The 20,936-nt window shown below is 34.1% G+C and overlaps 1 protein-coding gene across 1 annotated transcript; it reads left to right on the forward strand.

The window, feature by feature from the left end:
• Positions 1-9,878: 9,878 nt before the first annotated feature.
• On the forward strand, positions 9,879-17,151 carry LOC149892676 (uncharacterized). The gene is made up of 5 exons (XM_090080052.1): positions 9,879-9,951; positions 13,192-16,011; positions 16,245-16,310; positions 16,570-16,626; positions 16,784-17,151. Exons 2-5 carry the CDS (start codon positions 13,221-13,223, stop codon positions 17,101-17,103), a joined length of 3,234 nt encoding a protein of 1,077 aa, XP_089936178.1. The 5' UTR covers positions 9,879-9,951; positions 13,192-13,220; the 3' UTR covers positions 17,104-17,151.
• The last annotated feature ends 3,785 nt before the right edge of the window (positions 17,152-20,936 follow it).

The raw sequence follows: 20,936 nt of genomic DNA on the forward strand, positions 1-20,936 counted from the left end.
CTTCTTCAGCAAAATAGCGAGGCTTTTTTTATGAACTCTTACTCTCTATTTTTTCATATCTTTACACAAAGGATTTTATTTAGTTCAATGTAAACATACATAGAAGTATATTATGTTTTTTTTTTTTTTTTTGTTTTTATGCAGTCTAACTTTTGTTTCACTTCTATTTTATTTTACGTTTATCTTGTATTTTATCATGCCTTATTGGTTTTTGCGTTTTGTGATGTCAAGCTGCGTAAGCTAAACTTAAAAGGGGAAAACTACGCTAACTTTTCTTTGAAAAAATATTCAAGAAGTACCTTAAACGAAAGAGAAAGCACACGAATCTTGCCATCCAATTCTTCTTCTGCAAAGTAGCGAGGCTTTTTATGTACTTTTGCTCTCTAATTTATCTCTATTTACGCAAAGGGTTTTATTTCAATGTAAACACGTATAAAAGAATACTTTGTTAAAAATAATGTTAAAGGAGTTGCGTAAAAAAAAACGTCTGAATAAAGTTTCTTTACAAAAAAAACAACTAAGAAACAAGCGCGCCTAAGAAAAACCAGATCGCGATTCACTAAGTCAAAAAACGAAAGAAACAAAGTTTAAAAGGTCTTTCTAGACAACAAATTCTATTTTTGGCAATGCAGTTTTTGTATTTATGCAACCTAACTTTTGTTTGACTTCTATTTTATTTTACGTTTACCTTGTATTTTATCTTGCCTTTTTGTGTTTTGTGATGTCAAGCTACATAATCTAAACTTAAAAGAAGGAAACTAGGCTAACTTTTCTAGTAGAATATTATGTTGTTGGTTTTGTATGCAGCCTAACTTTAGTTTCATCTATATTTTATTTTGCGTTTATCTTATATTTTATCTTGTCTTTTTGAGTTTTGTATTTTGTGATGTCAAGCTACATAATTTAAACTTAAAAGAAGAAAACTAGGCTAACTTTTCTTTGAAAAATTGTTCAAAAACTACCTTACACCGATAGAGATAGCTCACGAATTTAAAAAGTTGCATCTATTCATCTTCTTCTTCAGCAAAGTAAAGCTTTTTATGCACTTTTACTCTCTAACTTACCTATATTTGCGTAAAGGATTTTATTTAATTCAATTTAAACATAACTAGTAGAATATTATGTTGTTGGTTTTGTATGCAGCCTAACTTTAGTTTCATCTATATTTTATTTTGCGTTTATCTTATATTTTATCTTGTCTTTTTGAGTTTTATATTTTGTGATGTCAAGCTACATAAGCTAAACTTTAAAGAGGAAATTTACGCTAACCTGTCTTTGAAAAACTATTCAAAAACTACCTTTAACAAAGTAGCGAGGCTTTTTATGCGCTTTTACTCTCTAACATACCTATTTTTGCGCAAAGGATTTTATTTAATTCAATTTAAACATGCCTAGTAGATTATTATGTTGTTGGTTTTTTATGCAGCCTAACTTTAGCTACATCTATTTTTCATTTTACGTTTGTCTTATATTTTATTTTATCTTTTTGTGTTCTGTGATGTCAAGCTACATAAGCTAATGTTAAAAGAGGAAAGCTGCGCTAACCTTTCTTTGAAAAACTATTCGAAATCTATTTTTGAGATAATCTAGATTTAAAAGAGGAACACTACGCTAATTTTGCTTTGAAAAAACTCTCGAAAACTAACTTATTCGATAGAGATAGCACACAAATTTAAAAAATTGTATCTACTCATCCACTTCTTCTACAGCAAAGTACTGAGGCTTTTTATGCACTTTTATTCTCTAACATACCTATATTTGCGCAAAGGATTTTATTTAACTCAATGTAAACATACATAGAAGAGTATTGTTACCCGTTTGTTTTATGCAGCCTAACTTTAGTTTCATCTATACATTATATTGCGTTTACCTTATATTTTATCTTGCCTTTGTTAGTTTTGTGTTTTGTTATGTCAAGCTTCATAATCTAATCTTAAAAGGGGAAAACTGCGCTAACTTTTCTTTGAAAAAGTACTCAAAAAGGACCTAAATCGATATAGATAGCTCACAATTTTAAAAAGTTGCATATAGTCATCTTCTTCTTCAGCAAAGTATCGAGGCTTTTTATGGATTTTTACTCTAACTTTCCTATATTTGCGCAAAGGACATTATTTAATTCAACTTAAACATGCCTAGTAGATTATTATGTTGTTGGTTTTTTATGCAGTCTAAACTTTGTTACATCTATATTTTACGATTAACTTATATTTTATCTTGCCTTTTTGAGCTTTGTGTTCTGTGATGTCAAGCTACATAGTCTAAACATAAAAGAGGAAAACTACGCTAAACTTGCTTTGAAAAACTATTCAAAAACTACCTTTAACAAAGTAGCGAGGCTTTTCATGCACTTTTACTCTCTAACATACCTACATTTGCGCAAAGGATTTTATTTAATTCAATTTAAACATGCCTAGTAGATTATTATGTTGTTGGTTTTTTATGCAGCCTAACTTTAGTTTCATCTATATTATGTTTTAGGTTTATCATATATTTTATCTTTTCTTTTTGAGTTTTGAGTTTTGTGATGCCAAGCAACTTAAGCTAAACTTAAAAGTGGAATGCTACGCTAACCTTTCTTTGAAAATCTATTCATAAACTACCCTAGACAAAAGCTAGATTTAAAAGAGGAAAACTACACTATTTTTACTTTGAAAAAACTTTCGAAAACTACCTTAATCGATAGAGATAGCACACGATTTTAAAAAATTGCATATAGTCATCCACTACTTCTGCAGCAAAGTAGCGAGGCTCTTTATGCACTTTTTCTCACTAGTTTGCTTATATTTACGCAAAGGAATTCATTTAATTCAATCCAAACATATATAGAAGATTATTATGTTACGATTTTTTTTTTCTTTTATGCAGCCTAACATTTATTTCACCTACATTTTATTTTACGATTAACTTTTATATTACCTTTCCTTTTAGTGTTTTGTGTTTTGTGATGTCAAGCTACATAAGCCAAACTTTAAAGAGGAAAACTACGCTAAGCTTTCTTTGAAAAACTATTCAAAAACTACCTTAAACAAAGTAGCGAGGCTTTTTATGCACTTTTACTCTCTAACATACCTACATTTGTGCATAGGGTTTTATTAGATTCTAGTAGGTTATTACGTTGTTGTTTTTTTATGCAGTCTAACTTTAGCTTCATCTATATTTTATTTTACGTTTATCTTATATTTTATTTTGTCTTTTTGAATTTTGTGTTTTGTGATGTCAAGCTACATAAGCTAAACTTAAAAGAGGAAAGCTACGCTAACCTTTCTTTGAAAAGCTGTTCAAAAACTACCTTAGACATAATCTAGATTTAAAAGAGAAAGACTACGCTATTTTTGCTTTGAAAAATCTTTCGAAAACTACCTTAATCGATAGAGATAGCACAGGATTTTAAAAAGTTGTATCTAGTCATCCACTTCTTTCACAGCAAAGTAGCGAGGCTTTCTATGCGCTTTTACTCTCTAACATACCTATTTTTGCGCAAAGGATTTTATTTAATTCAATTTAAACATGCCTAGTAGATTATTATGTTGTTGGTTTTTTATGCTGCCTAACTTTAGCTACATCTATTTTTCATTTTACGTTTGTCTTATATTTTATTTTATCTTTTTGTGTTCTGTGATGTCAAGCTACATAAGCTAATGTTAAAAGAGGAAAGCTGCGCTAACCTTTCTTTGAAAAACTATTCGAAATCTATTTTTGAGATAATCTAGATTTAAAAGAGGAACACTACGCTAATTTTGCTTTGAAAAAACTCTCGAAAACTACCTTATTCAATAGAGATAGCACACAAATTTAAAAAATTGTATCTACTCATCCACTTCTTCTTTTTATGGATTTTTACTCTCTTATTTACCCAAATTTGCGCAAAGGACTTTACTTAATTCAACTTAAACATGTCTAGTAGATTATTAAGTTGTTTGTTTTTTATGCAGCCTAACTTTAGTTTCATTTATATTTTATTTTACGTTTATCTGATACTTTATCTTGTCTTTTTGTGTGTTGTTTTGTCAAGCTACATAAGCTAAACTTAAAAGTGGAAAAGTACGCTAACCTTTCTTTGAAAATCTATTCAAAAACTGCCTTAGACATAAGCTAGATTTAAAAGAGGAAGACTACGCTATTTATGCTTTTAAAAAACTTTCGAAAAATACCTTAATCCATTGAGGTAGTGCACGAATTTACAGTCATCCACTTCTTCTATAGCAAAGTAGCGAGGCTTTTTATGCACTTTTGCGTTCTAATTTATCTCTGTTTACGCATATGGTTTTTGTTTATTTCTATGTAATGATATACAAAAGAGTATTTTGTTAAAGATTATGCTGCAGGAGCTGCGTAAAAAAACTCTGGCGACCTTTCCTTAAGAAAAAAGCAACTGAAAGACATGTGCGCCTTAGAAAATTCAAATCGCGATTCACCAAATTAAAAGACGAAAAGAACGAACTTTAAAAGCTCTCACTAGACATTTGTGTTTATGATAGGCAATGCAGTTTTTGATTTTATGCAGCCTAACATTTGTTTCATCTATATCTTATTTTACGTTTATCTTATACTTTATCTTGCCTTTTTGAGTTTAGTATTTTGTGATGTCATGCTAAATAAACTATACTTTGCTAATTTTTATTTGAAAAAATATTCAAAAACTACCTGAATTATAAGCTAGATCTAAAGGAGGAAAACTACGCTAACTTTTCTTTAAAAAAAATATTTAAAAACTACCTTAAACATAAGCTATATCCAAAAGAGGAAAACTATGCTAACTTTTCTTTAAAAAAATATTTAAAAACTACCTTAAACATAAGCTAGATCTAAAAGAGGAAAACTACGCTAACTTTTCTTTGAAAAAATACTCAAAAACTACCTTAAACATAAGCTAGATCTAAAAGAGGAAAACTACGCTAACTTTTCTTTGAAAAAATACTCAAAAACTACCTTAAACATAAGCTAGATCTAAAAGAGGAAAACTACGCTAACAATTCTTTGAAAAAATATTCGAAAACTACCTTTAAACATGATTTAGATTTAATAGATGAAAACTACGCTAACATTTCTTTGAAAAAACATTCAAAAACTACCTTTAAACATGATTTAAATTTAATAGATGAAAACTACGCTAACATTTCTTTGAAAAAACATTCAAAAACTACCTTTAAACATGATTTAAATTTAAAAAAGGAAAACTACGCTAACATTTCTTTGAAAAAATATTCAAAAAGTACCTTAATCGAAAGAGATAGCACACGAAATTAAAAAGTTGCATTTAGTCATCCGTTTCTTCTTCATCAAAGTAGCGAGGCGTTTATGCACTTTTTATTCTCTAAGTTATCTCTACTTACGCAAATGGCTTTTGTTTATTTCAATGTAAAACTTTTCAAAAGAGTATTTTGTTAAAGATTATGCTGCAGGGGCTGTGTAAGAAAACTCTGGTGACCTTTCTTTAAGAAAAAGCAACTAAAGTAGATGTGCGCCTAAGAAAATCCAAATTGCGATTCACTAAATTAAAAGACATATACAACAAACTTTAAAAGTGAAACTATTTTTACAAGCGTATTTGGTAAAGATGAAATGTTCTTATGACATTTTAACGTTACGAAAGGGATTTTCTTCTGTTCAAATATTTATTACAATTTAAAGTGTTAAATAATGTTACAGAAACGACCTAAAACGCCTGTTGTATTAATTTAAACGAACAAAATAGATAAAAAAAAAGAAAAACTATCATTAAAAAAAAAAAAGTAAAAAAAGAAAAGAAATAGAAGTTGAGGAAAAATAAAAATAAGAACTTCTAACAAAGAGCTCTTCTTTTTATTTTTCAGATTTTAGATGCTTAATTCCTTGAATGAAAAGTTGAACTGATGACTCACTACTAAGGTTGTTCCTAGCCTTCCGTTCTCAAACTAGGCCATTCTGAGAGGCTGTTTGATTAAGTACCGTTGATAGTAGTATCGCACGTAAGAGACTTCTAAAACTCTGATTATTAATTCCTGGAATGAAGAGATGACTTCATACTCACTAACGAGGTTGTTCTTAGCCATCCGTTCTTAAACTAAGCAAAACAGTGAAGTTGTTTGATTAAGTATCACAGTTTGCTGATTTGCACATGCACCATTGCCGAAACTGTGATGCTTGGTTCCTTGATTGGATTGAAGAAGCTCATCACCATGCATTTTACAAGCTGTCCGTTGTTATGTTTTGCAATTCAGTGGTTCTGTTTTGCAATTCATTTTCTGTTTGTTTAAGTATCATCGATGGTGGTGTCGTGCATGCAAACTTTCCGAAACTCTGATGCTTGTTTTTCTTGAATGGAGAGATGAGCTTATACTTTAGGTGACTTTTAAAACTGCAGTAATTAGTGCCTCGAATGGAAAAACGAACTCATTCATTACAGACCAAGGTTGTTCCTGGCCATCCGTTAACATATTAGGCAACAGTACAGCGAAGCTGTTTGTTTTACAAGCTTTTGTCGTTTCGAGAAATCACTACATTAAGCATTCGATGGTGATACACGACTGATGGCCAGGTTCTGATTTTCGAATGAAAAGAAGAGTCGCATCCGACCACCGGTCGGCTTTCGACGCAAAACAGCTGTACCACTCGTCCAACGATCCAGTGACTAACTGTTGCAACGAGAAAGTTAGCTTTATTTGTCGTGCAGATTGTCCGCTTTGACGTAAAATGCTAGAAATTTGCTGAACGCTCGGTTTGCGCCGCCCAAGAGTCATTCTGTTTCTGCGTTGCCAGCGTCTGTCGGCTAAATACAACTGTAGACTCCGCGCAAGCTTTTTCACCGCAAAAGTTGTACAGAGCCACACCGAAGGCTAAAATCGACTTTAAGGTCGAAGGTTAAAATCGACCCTAGAGGTTTGAAAACGACGTCACGAAATTTTCAAGACATCATCGAAGAAAATTACGGCGGCCAGATGCAACTCTTAGTACTAACTTTACTAATCTTAGTACGTTAAGCATTCCAGTCGAGAGATCAGACGTTTTTTCGTCACCTAAGAGACCGGCCGATGCGTTTGCGACGCTGCGGAAAGAAAGAAGATGGCAAACCACAGGGTTGTTACCGTAACAAACCTCCGTGAGTACCTCCATCTCGAGTGGCTTTTGAAGAAACGTTCGTTTTAAACTCAAAGGGATGGTTGTTAAAGCTCACAAACGCCTGGTTAACGATTTTCTAACGGCAGACACCGTGTTTACAATGGATACAGACCGATTAACTGAGCCCAAAGCGCAAGATCTATCAGAAAACTCCTCTAGGTCGATGCAACGAGACGACTAGACACGTGCGTCTAAAGGCATTTTACAATTGAAGGACGCCCCTCGTGGGCCCTTTAACCTTAACACTAAACTCCTGCTTGATATCCTCGTCCCCAGGTTTCCAAACCGTAACCCCAACCCCCTCTAATCCTAACCCCCTTACCCTCTAACTCTCCCCCCTCAAAAAAACAAAAAACATAAAAAAGCAAACAAAACGAAAAAAAAACTTGCTTCCCTCCTCACTTTTAGCTCTAGGATGCAACACCTTTTTGCCGCCCTCCGCTAGAAGGGAGTAGGGAGTAACGAAAGCTTGACATCAAAGTAGCGTTTCGTATGAGATTTGTTTGCCAAAATTTGAGCGTTTTTAAAAAAGCCAAGACTTCGTCAGAGGGGTTTCTTCTTTTCTCCTAAAGCTATCGATCGATTAAAAAGCTCAAAGCAAAGAAATTCAAAACAAAATACAAAAACGGGAAGTTTTAGTTTCTGCACCACAAGCCAAGCACTAGTTCAAACTGGAGATAATAAAAGGAAATCGAATGATCTCACTTCTCAAACCACTGAGCTGCCATTGGTCGGCAGTCTCTTGTTTGGAGACCATTGAGCTGCCATTGGTTGGCTGTTTAATCGTTGCGATTGGTCGGCAGTTTTATCGTTGGAGACCATTGAGAGATATAAAAGGAATTTTTTTTTTGAGCACAACATTAAACGTTAAATCGTTAGATGTTGTTATAAAGGCACCATTAGAATGCGATGTCCTCAAATATTTTCCTCGATATTTTAATAAGTAAACAAAAACAAAACTAAGTCTTGCAACTGGCGAAAACTTTCAATAAGCAAACAAAGCAACAACTTTCCTTTCGAGTTTTTTACATTTTAAACAAAAGACAAACAAAGAAAAAAAAAAAACAAACAAAAACAAAAACAAAAACAAAAAAACAAAACAAAAACAAAACAGAAAAGGGAGAATGAGTGAGTCGACTGATTTCGCTCAACTGTCTTAAACGAGAAGTCATAAACGTTTGCTTGTGCCAGCAAGTTGCAAATTAAGTTGTAAATGAACTGCACCGCAAAAACTTAACCACAGTTTATTAAGCATATTAAGCCTTTGCTGACATGTTAAGACATTTTAAGCCTTTGCTATTATCATGAGGCTTTTGCTCCACGAGCCAAAAAAGTACGCTAGAGTTGACAAACTGCATCGCGGTCGAAAAGTGTAATTACGCCAACACTTTTATCCGTTTTAAGCATTTCGTTTTCGCACGAACAACAATTAAAGCAGCTCGTTGAGCTTAACGACGTTCGTATTTTTTTTCGAAGCCAAAACTTCGGCTATAAGTAGAATGAAGAGGCACTTCGAAAAACAACAAAGCTGTTCGCAGTCGATAGCAACGAGCGACAACATCTCTGCGAGTCTGGCATCAAGGTAAACAGTTTTTTTACATTTTCATTTGTTAGTGCCACTTTTGCGTACATTATGTATTCAAAAATTTGTTGCTGACGCTAGATTTTTCGTTTTCAATGAACAACAGTTGCAACCTCTAGCCGTTTGCTAAAACAGCTTGCTAGGACAACCAAATCAATCATATGTTGTGAAAATTTCTTTTTGTTCAACTGACTAAGGAAGATCGAGCGAACGCTTTTTTTTTTATAACTTGTTTGTATCATATTGCTATTAAGAAAACAGCGTTGTGTATACTAAACGTGACATAATTGGCAATTATCCGTAACTAAAAATAAGATAGAAATTACAAACTTGATACCATATTTTAATTACTCTAACAAAACTAGACGTCATCGCGTGAGAAAATAAATGTTCATAACACATAACCTATTTTTTTGTTTTTTTTTTCTTCTCTTTTTTCCTTTTAATCTCTTTTCTTTCGTCCAAAAAGCGTTTTGATTTTTGCCTCGCCACAAGCGATGAAATCGATAAAAAAAACCTGCTCGGACATTCTCAATTCTCAACAACAAAAGCAATCAAAGTTCTAGCTCTCGAGCACGTGCGCCGACAGGTTGATGAAACCGTTCAAATATGCTCGATCGCTAGAATTTAAAGAAAGAAACAAGCCAGAAACAAACCAAAATAAAAAAAAGCCAAAAACAAAAATGGACATCTTTAGAACGCTTAAATTTTATAAAATATTTTCCTCTGCGTTTTTAACCAGCTAAACTGTCGTAAAGTTTTTTCGGTGCAGTTCATTTAAAAAACTTAGTTTTCAACTTTTAAACGTTTTAGACTTCTCGTTTAAGGCAGTCGAAAGAAATGAGTCGACTCACTCTCTCTCTCCCTATTCGGTTTTGTTTTTGTTTATTTGTTTTTGTTTTTTCTTCGTTTGCCTTCGTTTGCCTTTGTTTGCTTTTGGAAAAGTTGTCGCCATGCGAGACTTAGTTTTTTTTTTTTTTTTGCTCAAATTGAGCACAAGTGAGTTTCTAGTCTTGAAAGTGTGCAAAGTGTGGGCCAATCTGGTGGCTGGAGTGATGACACGTGAATGCTGGAAATTCCAGACTTTGAGCGGATTCAGCGTACATAGAAAGAAAATGTAGCATTCACGTGGGTCTCTCCTAAGCGTGCCATTGGTCGGTCTGCTGTCCTTAAGTACCCCCCTCCCCCCCTCAACGTCACGTTTGCTCAACTTTCTCGGTCTTTGGCGCCCAGAGAAAGCTTGAGGAAGGATAAAAAATGGCGAGGTTTCGGTACTGCGTTTTCTGTTTTTCTTATTTGTTTTTGTTTGTTTGCTTGTTTGTTTGTTTGTTTGTTAATTTTTTTAATTTTTTTTTTTTTTTGTTTGTTTCGTTCGTTTGTTTGTTTGTTTGTTTCGTTTGCTTCGTTTGTTTTGTGATGTTTTGTTTTCCCTTCTTGATGGCACAAAACAGAAGCAAACAAGACTTTCGGTTATATTCGGTTATATTCGGTTCAATAAAAGTTTGTTGGTTTCTGCACAACAACAACAACAACCACAACAACAAAAGTCCCTCTGTCCCTCAAAAGCAGTTTCTCCTCTGTCCTAAAGAAGAGCCTCTTTGTAATCGATCTTGTCTGAATGCAGCTCTCCTTTTGCCTACAGGTTTTTATTCCAACCCTTTTGTTGTTGTTAGTGCCATGTTGTTGTTATTGTTATACTCTGTAAAAGCAGTTGTTGCTGTTGTACTTGTTTGTTGTTTCTAAAGACACTGTTGTTGCTGCTGTTAGCGCTGTTAGTAATCACCCACTTGGCTTGTATTTTTGTTTCTTGTTTTTGTTTTTTGTTTTATTTATAAACACTCTCTGAGTAAGTGATGCTGTTGCTGTTGTTGTTGTTACAGTTGCAATGAGTGTTTGTTAATGTTCCCCCACTTGGCTTGTACTTTTGTTTTCTGTTTTGTTTTTTTTTTGTTTTTGTTTTTTTTTTCTCAACACTCTCTGAGTAAGTGATGCTGTTGCTGTAGTCGTTGTTATAGTTGCAATGAGTGTTTGTTAATGTTCACCAACTTGGCTTGTTTATAATCTATTTTATTTTATCAACACTCTCTGAGTCAGTGATGGTGTTGCTGTTGCTGTTGTCGTTATTATGCTTGCAATGGGAGTTGTTACTGTTCACCCACTTTGCTTGTTTTGTTTTTATTTCTTTATTTTATCAACACCCTTTGAGCCAGTGATGCTGTTGCTGTTGTTGTTGTTATAGTTGCAATGAGTGTTGTTAATGTTCACCCACTTTGCTTGTGTTTTTGTTTTTGTTTATCAACACCCTTTGTGTCAGTGATGCTGTTGCTGTTGTTCTTATTACAGTTGCAATGAGTGTTTGTTAATGTTCACCAACTTGGCTTGTTTATAATCTATTTTGTTTTATCAACACTCTCTGAGTCAGTGATGCTGATGCTGTTGTTGTTATTGTGCTTGCAATAAGTGTTGTTAATGTTCACCCACTTTGCTTGTTTTGTTTGTGCTTTTGTTTTTGTTTATCAACACCCTTTGAGTCACTGATGCTGTTGCTGTTGGTGTTATTATAGTTGCAATGAGTGTTAATGTTCACCCACTTTGCTTGCTTTATTTGTTTGTTGCTTTTTTTTTTATCAACACCCTGCGAGTTAGTGATGCTGTTGCTGCTTTTGTCATTTTACTTGTATTTATAGTTGTTACTGTTCAGCCACTTTGCTTGTTTTTTAATCTGTTTTATTTTATCACCACTCTCTGAGTCAGTGATGATGTTGCTGATGCTGTTGTTGTTATTTTACTTGCAATGATAGCTGTTACTGTTCAGCCACTTTGCTTGTTTTGTTTGTTTGTTTGTTTGTTTTTTTTTATCAATATCCTCTGAGTAAGTGATGCTGTTGCTGTTGTTGTTGTTATAGTTGCAATGAGTGTTTGTTAATGTTCCCCCCCTTGGCTTGTACTTCTGTTTTCTGTTTTGTTTTGTTTTTGTTTTTTTTGTTGTTTTTTTTCTCAACACTCTCTGAGTAAGTGATGCTGTTGCTGTAGTCGTTGTTATAGTTGCAATGAGTGTTTGTTAATGTTCACAAACTTGGCATGTTTATAATCTATTTTATTTTATCAACACTCTCTGAGTCAGTGATGCTGATGCTGTTGTTGTTATTATGCTTGCAATAAGTGTTGTTAATGTTCACCCACTCTGCTTGTTTTGTTTGTGCCTTTGTTTTTGTTTATCAACACCCTTTGAGTCACTGATGCTGTTGCTGTTGGTGTTATTATAGTTGCAATGAGTGTTAATGTTCACCCACTTTGCTTGCTTTATTTGTTTGTTGCTTTTTTTTTTATCAACACCCTGCGAGTTAGTGATGCTGTTGCTGCTTTTGTCATTTTACTTGTATTTATAGTTGTTACTGTTTAGCCACTTTGCTTGTTTTTTAATCTGTTTTATTTTATCACCACTCTCTGAGTCAGTGATGATGTTGCTGATGCTGTTGTTGTTATTTTACTTGCAATGATAGCTGTTACTGTTCAGCCACTTTGCTTGTTTTTTTTTTGTTTTTGTTTTGTTTGTTTGTTTGTTTGTTTTTTATATATCCTCTGAGTTAGTGATGCTGTTGTTGTTATTATGCTTTCAATGAGAGCTGTTACTGTTCACCCACTTTGTTTGTTTATAATCTGTTTTATTTTATCAACACTCTCTGAGTCAGTGATGCTGATGCTGATGCTGTTGTTGTTATTATGCTTGCAGTGAGAGTTGTTACTGTTCACCCACTTTGCTTGCTTATTGTCTATTTTATTTTGTCAACACTCTCTGAGTCAGTGATGCTGATGCTGATGCTGTTGTTGTTATTATGCTTGCAATGAGAGTTGTTACTGTTCACCCAATTTGCTTGTTTTGTTTTTTTATTTGTTTTTTTGTTTGTTTTTGTTTTGCTTGTTTTTTTTTATCAATACCCTCTGAGTCAGTGATGCTGTTGCTGTTGTTGTTGTTGTTGTTATAGTTGCAATGAGTGTTTGTTAATGTTCCCCCACTTGGCTTGTACTTTTGTTTTCTTTTTTGTTATGTCAACACTCTCTGAGTCAGTGATGCTGATGCTGTTGTTATTATGCTTGCAATGAGAGTTGTTACTGTTGTAGTTATGTCTGTCATTTGTCCTTGTTAGCAAGTTCTATTTGCCCTCTCTTGCCTTTTTTCAACACAGTTTCTTTCTTTGAGTCATATGGTTGCGAGATCCTCTCAAACTCCATCTCTTTATTTATTTGTTTCTTTTTTTTTTTTTTTTTTCTCATTCTCCTTCTCATAATAGCAATCACTGCTGCCACCATGCATGTAATGCTAGTTGCTCTCATTCTTTTTCATTTGCTAGTGGAAACTTTGTTTCTTCTTGTTGCTCTCTTTTCTTTCTTTTTTCTCTTTTGCAGAGGATTCGAAAAAACACAGCTCTTCCCTGCAGTTGTAAACATTCCAGGATTCCAGGATGCAGGCAGAAGAAAAACACTCTCACTAACTGTCTTCTTTTTTTTAGCATAAACCGTTGCAAACAAACACCTGAACATGTCTTCTTCACAAGAAAACAACACTGTTGTTGCCCCTTCTCCGAACTCTAAAGCGAAAAAAAAGAAAAGAAGGCAGTCACAAGAACAGAGAGACTTAAAGCTCAAAAACAAAGTCAGGGCCGCATTAGTTGCAGCGTGTGGCTCCGTAAACAGGGTTGTACCTTTCTATGGTACCAAGAAGAGGTACGCTGTTAGCTGTCCGATGCCTTTGTGCAAACATTCCTCCACAAGCATTAAAAGACACTTGACTAAAAAAGATCATTCTTGGACTTTGGATGAAGCTTCCATCTTTTACTCTGCAATGGTCAGGAAGTTTCAGCATGCTCGTCTCGAACGCAAGTCCGGCTGTCCAAAACCTTACCCCTGTTTGCAATGTTGGAAGTATTACGACCGACTGGACATACACTTGAAAGAGACTCATTTCTACGATTCCAAGACGATCAAACAAAAGATTGCAGAGGCAAAGCGATACGACAACGACAAGCTCTATGTCCCTCAATTTATTCGACCTGCCTTCTTTGGTATTAAGCCAGTAGCTGAACAAGCGTCTGCATCAGGCTCTGCATCCTCTGCTCCTGGGCCTTCCTCCTCTTTTTCTTCTCCGGTTCTTTCCTCTGATCCTCTTTTAAGCTTGCCCTCATCAGTTGCTGGTTCGTCCGAGGCTCCTTCTGCAAACCACTGCACCTCTGTAGAAAACAAAGAGCTGAACACCGAATCCGTCCTAGACTCTGATTTTAATTCCTTAAAGCACTTGGTTTCCAACTCCTCCGTCTTGACAGAAGATAAGAGACTCTTGTTTCAGCTGGACAAAGATGCTTTTCACTTTTATTACCAGTCAGCAGATGAGCTCTTCAGAGATTTTGAAAAGTGGCTTGTGGTAGCCAACAACAACACTTTGTCACAAGCAAAGATCTACAAAAATGCAGTTGTTGAAATATTGACATGTTGTGACAGCACGCTGACGCTGCACCCGAACGCTCTCACCAATTCCAACGTTTTGGAGGATAGATACTTTTCCATGCACTTTAAAAACATTCAGCTCAATTCCAAGCTGAGTGAACTTGACCAAACAAAAGCCATGTCTTGTCACACGTTGTACAACCGCCTTGTCTACCTTTGTCTCCTGTTTCGTTTCAGTGAAGCCAGGAATGTCTATTTCGGACTTTCTCATGAGGCCATCCGACGTTTGCGCTGCAAGGTGGAGGAGTTACAAAAAGTGCTGAGGCCCTTTCGTTCTTTGAGGAGGAGCCTTGTGAAAAGCAAAAAATGCATCAACATCATCAATGTCAGTTTGCTGAACGAATATGGCAAGTCTGCATACGTAAGACAGTTAGTGGAATCGATTAGAAAGCCGTCTCTTACACCGACTAGAGACAATGCTGTGTCTCTACGAAACCATCTTCTGCTCTCTGTCACTGTAATTAACAGTTTAAGAAAATCTAACATTGCTCTTTTAAACATTAGAGACTACATGGCTGCTGAGAAGAGTGAGTGTGGATATTGCATTGTGCAAGAGCGCTACAAAACAGCATACAAGTACGGAGCCAAAAACATTCTAGTGCCGAACGACTTGAAAGTGTTGATCGATATTTATTTGCTGAGATACAGAGACCTTCTTGTCAACGACTCTCACTACATGGCTGCAGACACCAAGACTGTTTTGGAGTTGAGCGACTGCTACAGGCCCCTTTTTCCATCGATGAGACCCAACAAAGACGAATGTGTGACACTCGGTGCAACTAGAGTGCCTGTTTACCAGATGGGTTCCTCTGCTATCTCCTCTTGCCTGACGTCCTGCTTCAGAAAAAGCCAAGTAAACATTCCCATGAAGCGTCTTACTCCCACTTGCATTCGCGGTTCGATAGCCACTTACTTTGCCAACAACAGCAAAGAAGATCGCGAGCGGTTTGCTACACTCTACATGAAGCACAGCAGGAACACAATGGATAGCTTTTATGTGTCCCAGTGGAACGCTGCAGAGGAGTTGCGCTTTGCCCTGGGCATCGGACAGTCCTTCGGAGTCATAGAGTCTTTGACTGTTGAAAAGTCTGAGAGACCACCAAAGAAGGAGAAGGATGTGATGGACTGGCTCCAAACTAATGCAGAGGAGTACGGTTTTCATGAGGTTGAGGACATCTTTGAGGAAGATTTAGACTCCGGTTCTGACTCTGAAGAATGTGCTGCTACTTTCAGCTGTACCACAGTGGTTCCGTTTTCTCCAGCTGTAGAAAACAATGTTCCTTTAGAGGATAGCAACGACCATGCCGTAGATTTCTTGTGTGAACCTACCTCAACTCCTGTTTCGTCTGTTCCATCTGAACAAACAATCGCTGGTCCAGTTCTTGAACTATCCCCTGCTCTTGCACAACTAGTTCCTAACGAACAAGCTGTTTGTATGGATGTAGATCAGACTCTAGCTGTTCCTGTTGGCACAGCTTGTTCTCCTCTTGCATTAACATTATTTCCTGATGAACCGGATTTTATTGAACACCATGCAAAACTTTCTCCAGTTTACTTTAATGAGCAAGTGGTTGCCAAACCTGTTTCTGCTTCTCCTTCTCAGCAAGTCGCTTTCTGTCCTTCAAAAGAGGTCTTTTCTGTTCCTCTGACTCCTAGCCTTGTTGCTTTTCAGCAAACATTGGCCAAACCCAGTTTGTTTCTTTCATCTGATCCAGTTTCAGCTGTTCCTGTCCAACAGGCTGGTACTGTTCTTGCAAAGCAGCTCTCACCTTATGCTGTTCAATCTGTTGGTAGCCTATTTAGCCAAAGTCTTGCCTCTACATCCAGAGGTAAATTCTTTTTGATTTTTGATTTTTGATTTTTATGCAAATCTCAACACGCTTTCAAAAAATGAAAATGCCCAAATCAACTCCTTGCTCTATTGTTATTGTTAGAGCTGTAAAAAAAACAAAACAAAACAAAAAAACAACACAGAAGTGTGTATGTATTTGTTGCAGGACTAATTCTGTGATTGCTTAAATGTTTATACAAGTGAATGATACTAAAACTGATTATGTTTTAGAAGTAAAAGATCCAAGAAGAAAAAAAATCAAGTTGGAAATGCCATCTTTCACTCAAGAACTCATCGGTAATGTAAAACCTAATTTATACAAAGATATATAAACACAAACCTCTTCTTGCACAATTTCAGATGGTTAACTGTTAACAAAAACTAGCCATCATTGCTAAGTGCACTTTTAGAAAGTTGTGTCTACCCGATTTCTAATGATGAAGTTAGAAACATCACCGTTAGAAATCATGCACAGCTTGTTATCATCTCTAACACTTAGAAACTGTTGATGGTTTTTATGAATTAGAAAAATGAACATGGTTTTATTTTATTTCAGGATCAACTCAGCCAAGAACAAAGGAAAACAAAGCAGAAGTTAGCCAATGCCATTTAGGTAATCTTTCAAAAACCAGTTATTGCTATCAGTGCAAACAATAAGGTCAACAAAAAAAAATAAATAAAAAAACAGAATAAATCTTGTCTTACTTCAGAACCAAATGAATATTTGATTTAATCACTTTGTGTTATGACTTGAGTTTGTAAAATTTTAGATGAAATAGTTGAAGAGCTGAATGCTTGCCCTGGCCACAACGAATGGTTCAACACCAGAAGTTTTCCACGATGTGCAGCTTTGGTGTTGGCATACATCTTGCAAGACGTGTTTACAGATGTAAGCTCAAGTTGCTCGTACAAAGATTACCTTGGCATCTTGGCAAATCATAGCAGTGACAAGCTCATTCATGTCTTGCAAAAGTACTCCTACCAAAGCCATATTAAAGACAAAATTAAAAACATGAAGCTAAAAATTCAAAAAGAGGGTAGTTTAGAAAAGTTTGTTCAATATGGCAATATCGTGAAACCATTTATGTAGTTTAGATAAGTTTGTTCAGTTTGGCAATAAAGATGGGCCTTTTGTGTAGTTTGTTTTATCTATGCTTTTGCAAATATTTTTATCTGTTTCGCTAAAGACATAATAAACAAGAAGTTCTGTTAAACTGTTCTCACATTTCTTATTTAAAGATAGTTCAAACTTTTTTTTATCTTTAAAAAAAAAAAAAAGAAGTCGTTTTGTTATTCTGTGAAAACTTTTAATAGAGTTGCATTTAGAATTACTTCTGATGTTTTTAAGAGTTTGTTAAAAAGCAAAATAATATTTCCTGTGATGTTAAACTGCATAAGTGAAATTTAAAAAAGGAAAACTGCTCCAACCATTTTTCGGAAAAAGAAATCAAAAAGTTCCTTATTTTAAAAGATCTAGACATCCATTTCTTCTTCAGCAAAATAGCGAGGCTTTTTTATGAACTCTTACTCTCTATTTTTTCATATCTTTACACAAAGGATTTTATTTAGTTCAATGTAAACATACATAGAAGTATATTATGTTTTTTTTTTTTTTTTTGTTTTTATGCAGTCTAACTTTTGTTTCACTTCTATTTTATTTTACGTTTATCTTGTATTTTATCATGCCTTATTGGTTTTTGCGTTTTGTGATGTCAAGCTGCGTAAGCTAAACTTAAAAGGGGAAAACTACGCTAACTTTTCTTTGAAAAAATATTCAAGAAGTACCTTAAACGAAAGAGAAAGCACACGAATCTTGCCATCCAATTCTTCTTCTGCAAAGTAGCGAGGCTTTTTATGTACTTTTGCTCTCTAATTTATCTCTATTTACGCAAAGGGTTTTATTTCAATGTAAACACGTATAAAAGAATACTTTGTTAAAAATAATGTTAAAGGAGTTGCGTAAAAAAAAACGTCTGAATAAAGTTTCTTTACAAAAAAAACAACTAAGAAACAAGCGCGCCTAAGAAAAACCAGATCGCGATTCACTAAGTCAAAAAACGAAAGAAACAAAGTTTAAAAGGTCTTTCTAGACAACAAATTCTATTTTTGGCAATGCAGTTTTTGTATTTATGCAACCTAACTTTTGTTTGACTTCTATTTTATTTTACGTTTACCTTGTATTTTATCTTGCCTTTTTGTGTTTTGTGATGTCAAGCTACATAATCTAAACTTAAAAGAAGGAAACTAGGCTAACTTTTCTAGTAGAATATTATGTTGTTGGTTTTGTATGCAGCCTAACTTTAGTTTCATCTATATTTTATTTTGCGTTTATCTTATATTTTATCTTGTCTTTTTGAGTTTTGTATTTTGTGATGTCAAGCTACATAATTTAAACTTAAAAGAAGAAAACTAGGCTAACTTTTCTTTGAAAAATTGTTCAAAAACTACCTTACACCGATAGAGATAGCTCACGAATTTAAAAAGTTGCATCTATTCATCTTCTTCTTCAGCAAAGTAAAGCTTTTTATGCACTTTTACTCTCTAACTTACCTATATTTGCGTAAAGGATTTTATTTAATTCAATTTAAACATAACTAGTAGAATATTATGTTGTTGGTTTTGTATGCAGCCTAACTTTAGTTTCATCTATATTTTATTTTGCGTTTATCTTATATTTTATCTTGTCTTTTTGAGTTTTATATTTTGTGATGTCAAGCTACATAAGCTAAACTTTAAAGAGGAAATTTACGCTAACCTGTCTTTGAAAAACTATTCAAAAACTACCTTTAACAAAGTAGCGAGGCTTTTTATGCGCTTTTACTCTCTAACATACCTATTTTTGCGCAAAGGATTTTATTTAATTCAATTTAAACATGCCTAGTAGATTATTATGTTGTTGGTTTTTTATGCAGCCTAACTTTAGCTACATCTATTTTTCATTTTACGTTTGTCTTATATTTTATTTTATCTTTTTGTGTTCTGTGATGTCAAGCTACATAAGCTAATGTTAAAAGAGGAAAGCTGCGCTAACCTTTCTTTGAAAAACTATTCGAAATCTATTTTTGAGATAATCTAGATTTAAAAGAGGAACACTACGCTAATTTTGCTTTGAAAAAACTCTCGAAAACTAACTTATTCGATAGAGATAGCACACAAATTTAAAAAATTGTATCTACTCATCCACTTCTTCTACAGCAAAGTACTGAGGCTTTTTATGCACTTTTATTCTCTAACATACCTATATTTGCGCAAAGGATTTTATTTAACTCAATGTAAACATACATAGAAGAGTATTGTTACCCGTTTGTTTTATGCAGCCTAACTTTAGTTTCATCTATACATTATATTGCGTTTACCTTATATTTTATCTTGCCTTTGTTAGTTTTGTGTTTTGTTATGTCAAGCTTCATAATCTAATCTTAAAAGGGGAAAACTGCGCTAACTTTTCTTTGAAAAAGTACTCAAAAAGGACCTAAATCGATATAGATAGCTCACAATTTTAAAAAGTTGCATATAGTCATCTTCTTCTTCAGCAAAGTATCGAGGCTTTTTATGGATTTTTACTCTAACTTTCCTATATTTGCGCAAAGGACATTATTTAATTCAACTTAAACATGCCTAGTAGATTATTATGTTGTTGGTTTTTTATGCAGTCTAAACTTTGTTACATCTATATTTTACGATTAACTTATATTTTATCTTGCCTTTTTGAGCTTTGTGTTCTGTGATGTCAAGCTACATAGTCTAAACATAAAAGAGGAAAACTACGCTAAACTTGCTTTGAAAAACTATTCAAAAACTACCTTTAACAAAGTAGCGAGGCTTTTCATGCACTTTTACTCTCTAACATACCTACATTTGCGCAAAGGATTTTATTTAATTCAATTTAAACATGCCTAGTAGATTATTATGTTGTTGGTTTTTTATGCAGCCTAACTTTAGTTTCATCTATATTATGTTTTAGGTTTATCATATATTTTATCTTTTCTTTTTGAGTTTTGAGTTTTGTGATGCCAAGCAACTTAAGCTAAACTTAAAAGTGGAATGCTACGCTAACCTTTCTTTGAAAATCTATTCATAAACTACCCTAGACAAAAGCTAGATTTAAAAGAGGAAAACTACACTATTTTTACTTTGAAAAAACTTTCGAAAACTACCTTAATCGATAGAGATAGCACACGATTTTAAAAAATTGCATATAGTCATCCACTACTTCTGCAGCAAAGTAGCGAGGCTCTTTATGCACTTTTTCTCACTAGTTTGCTTATATTTACGCAAAGGAATTCATTTAATTCAATCCAAACATATATAGAAGATTATTATGTTACGATTTTTTTTTTCTTTTATGCAGCCTAACATTTATTTCACCTACATTTTATTTTACGATTAACTTTTATATTACCTTTCCTTTTAGTGTTTTGTGTTTTGTGATGTCAAGCTACATAAGCCAAACTTTAAAGAGGAAAACTACGCTAAGCTTTCTTTGAAAAACTATTCAAAAACTACCTTAAACAAAGTAGCGAGGCTTTTTATGCACTTTTACTCTCTAACATACCTACATTTGTGCATAGGGTTTTATTAGATTCTAGTAGGTTATTACGTTGTTGTTTTTTTATGCAGTCTAACTTTAGCTTCATCTATATTTTATTTTACGTTTATCTTATATTTTATTTTGTCTTTTTGAATTTTGTGTTTTGTGATGTCAAGCTACATAAGCTAAACTTAAAAGAGGAAAGCTACGCTAACCTTTCTTTGAAAAGCTGTTCAAAAACTACCTTAGACATAATCTAGATTTAAAAGAGAAAGACTACGCTATTTTTGCTTTGAAAAATCTTTCGAAAACTACCTTAATCGATAGAGATAGCACAGGATTTTAAAAAGTTGTATCTAGTCATCCACTTCTTTCACAGCAAAGTAGCGAGG

Source organism: Hydra viridissima, unplaced genomic scaffold, assembly GCF_058129835.1.
Source record: "Hydra viridissima isolate aposymbiotic clone 2 unplaced genomic scaffold, HvirCarnegie_v1 scaffold_2, whole genome shotgun sequence".
NCBI classification, from domain to species: domain Eukaryota; kingdom Metazoa; phylum Cnidaria; class Hydrozoa; order Anthoathecata; family Hydridae; genus Hydra; species Hydra viridissima.

Excerpts from the sequence above, each read along its gene's own strand:
- LOC149892676 (XM_090080052.1), top strand. The coding sequence starts at position 13,221 with ATGTCTTCTTCACAAGAAAACAACACTGTTGTTGCCCCTTCTCCGAAC. Across the intron at positions 16,012-16,244 it reads TCTTGCCTCTACATCCAGAG|AAGTAAAAGATCCAAGAAGA; the intron begins GTAAATTCTTTT and ends ATTATGTTTTAG. Across the intron at positions 16,627-16,783 it reads AGTTAGCCAATGCCATTTAG|ATGAAATAGTTGAAGAGCTG; the intron begins GTAATCTTTCAA and ends GTAAAATTTTAG.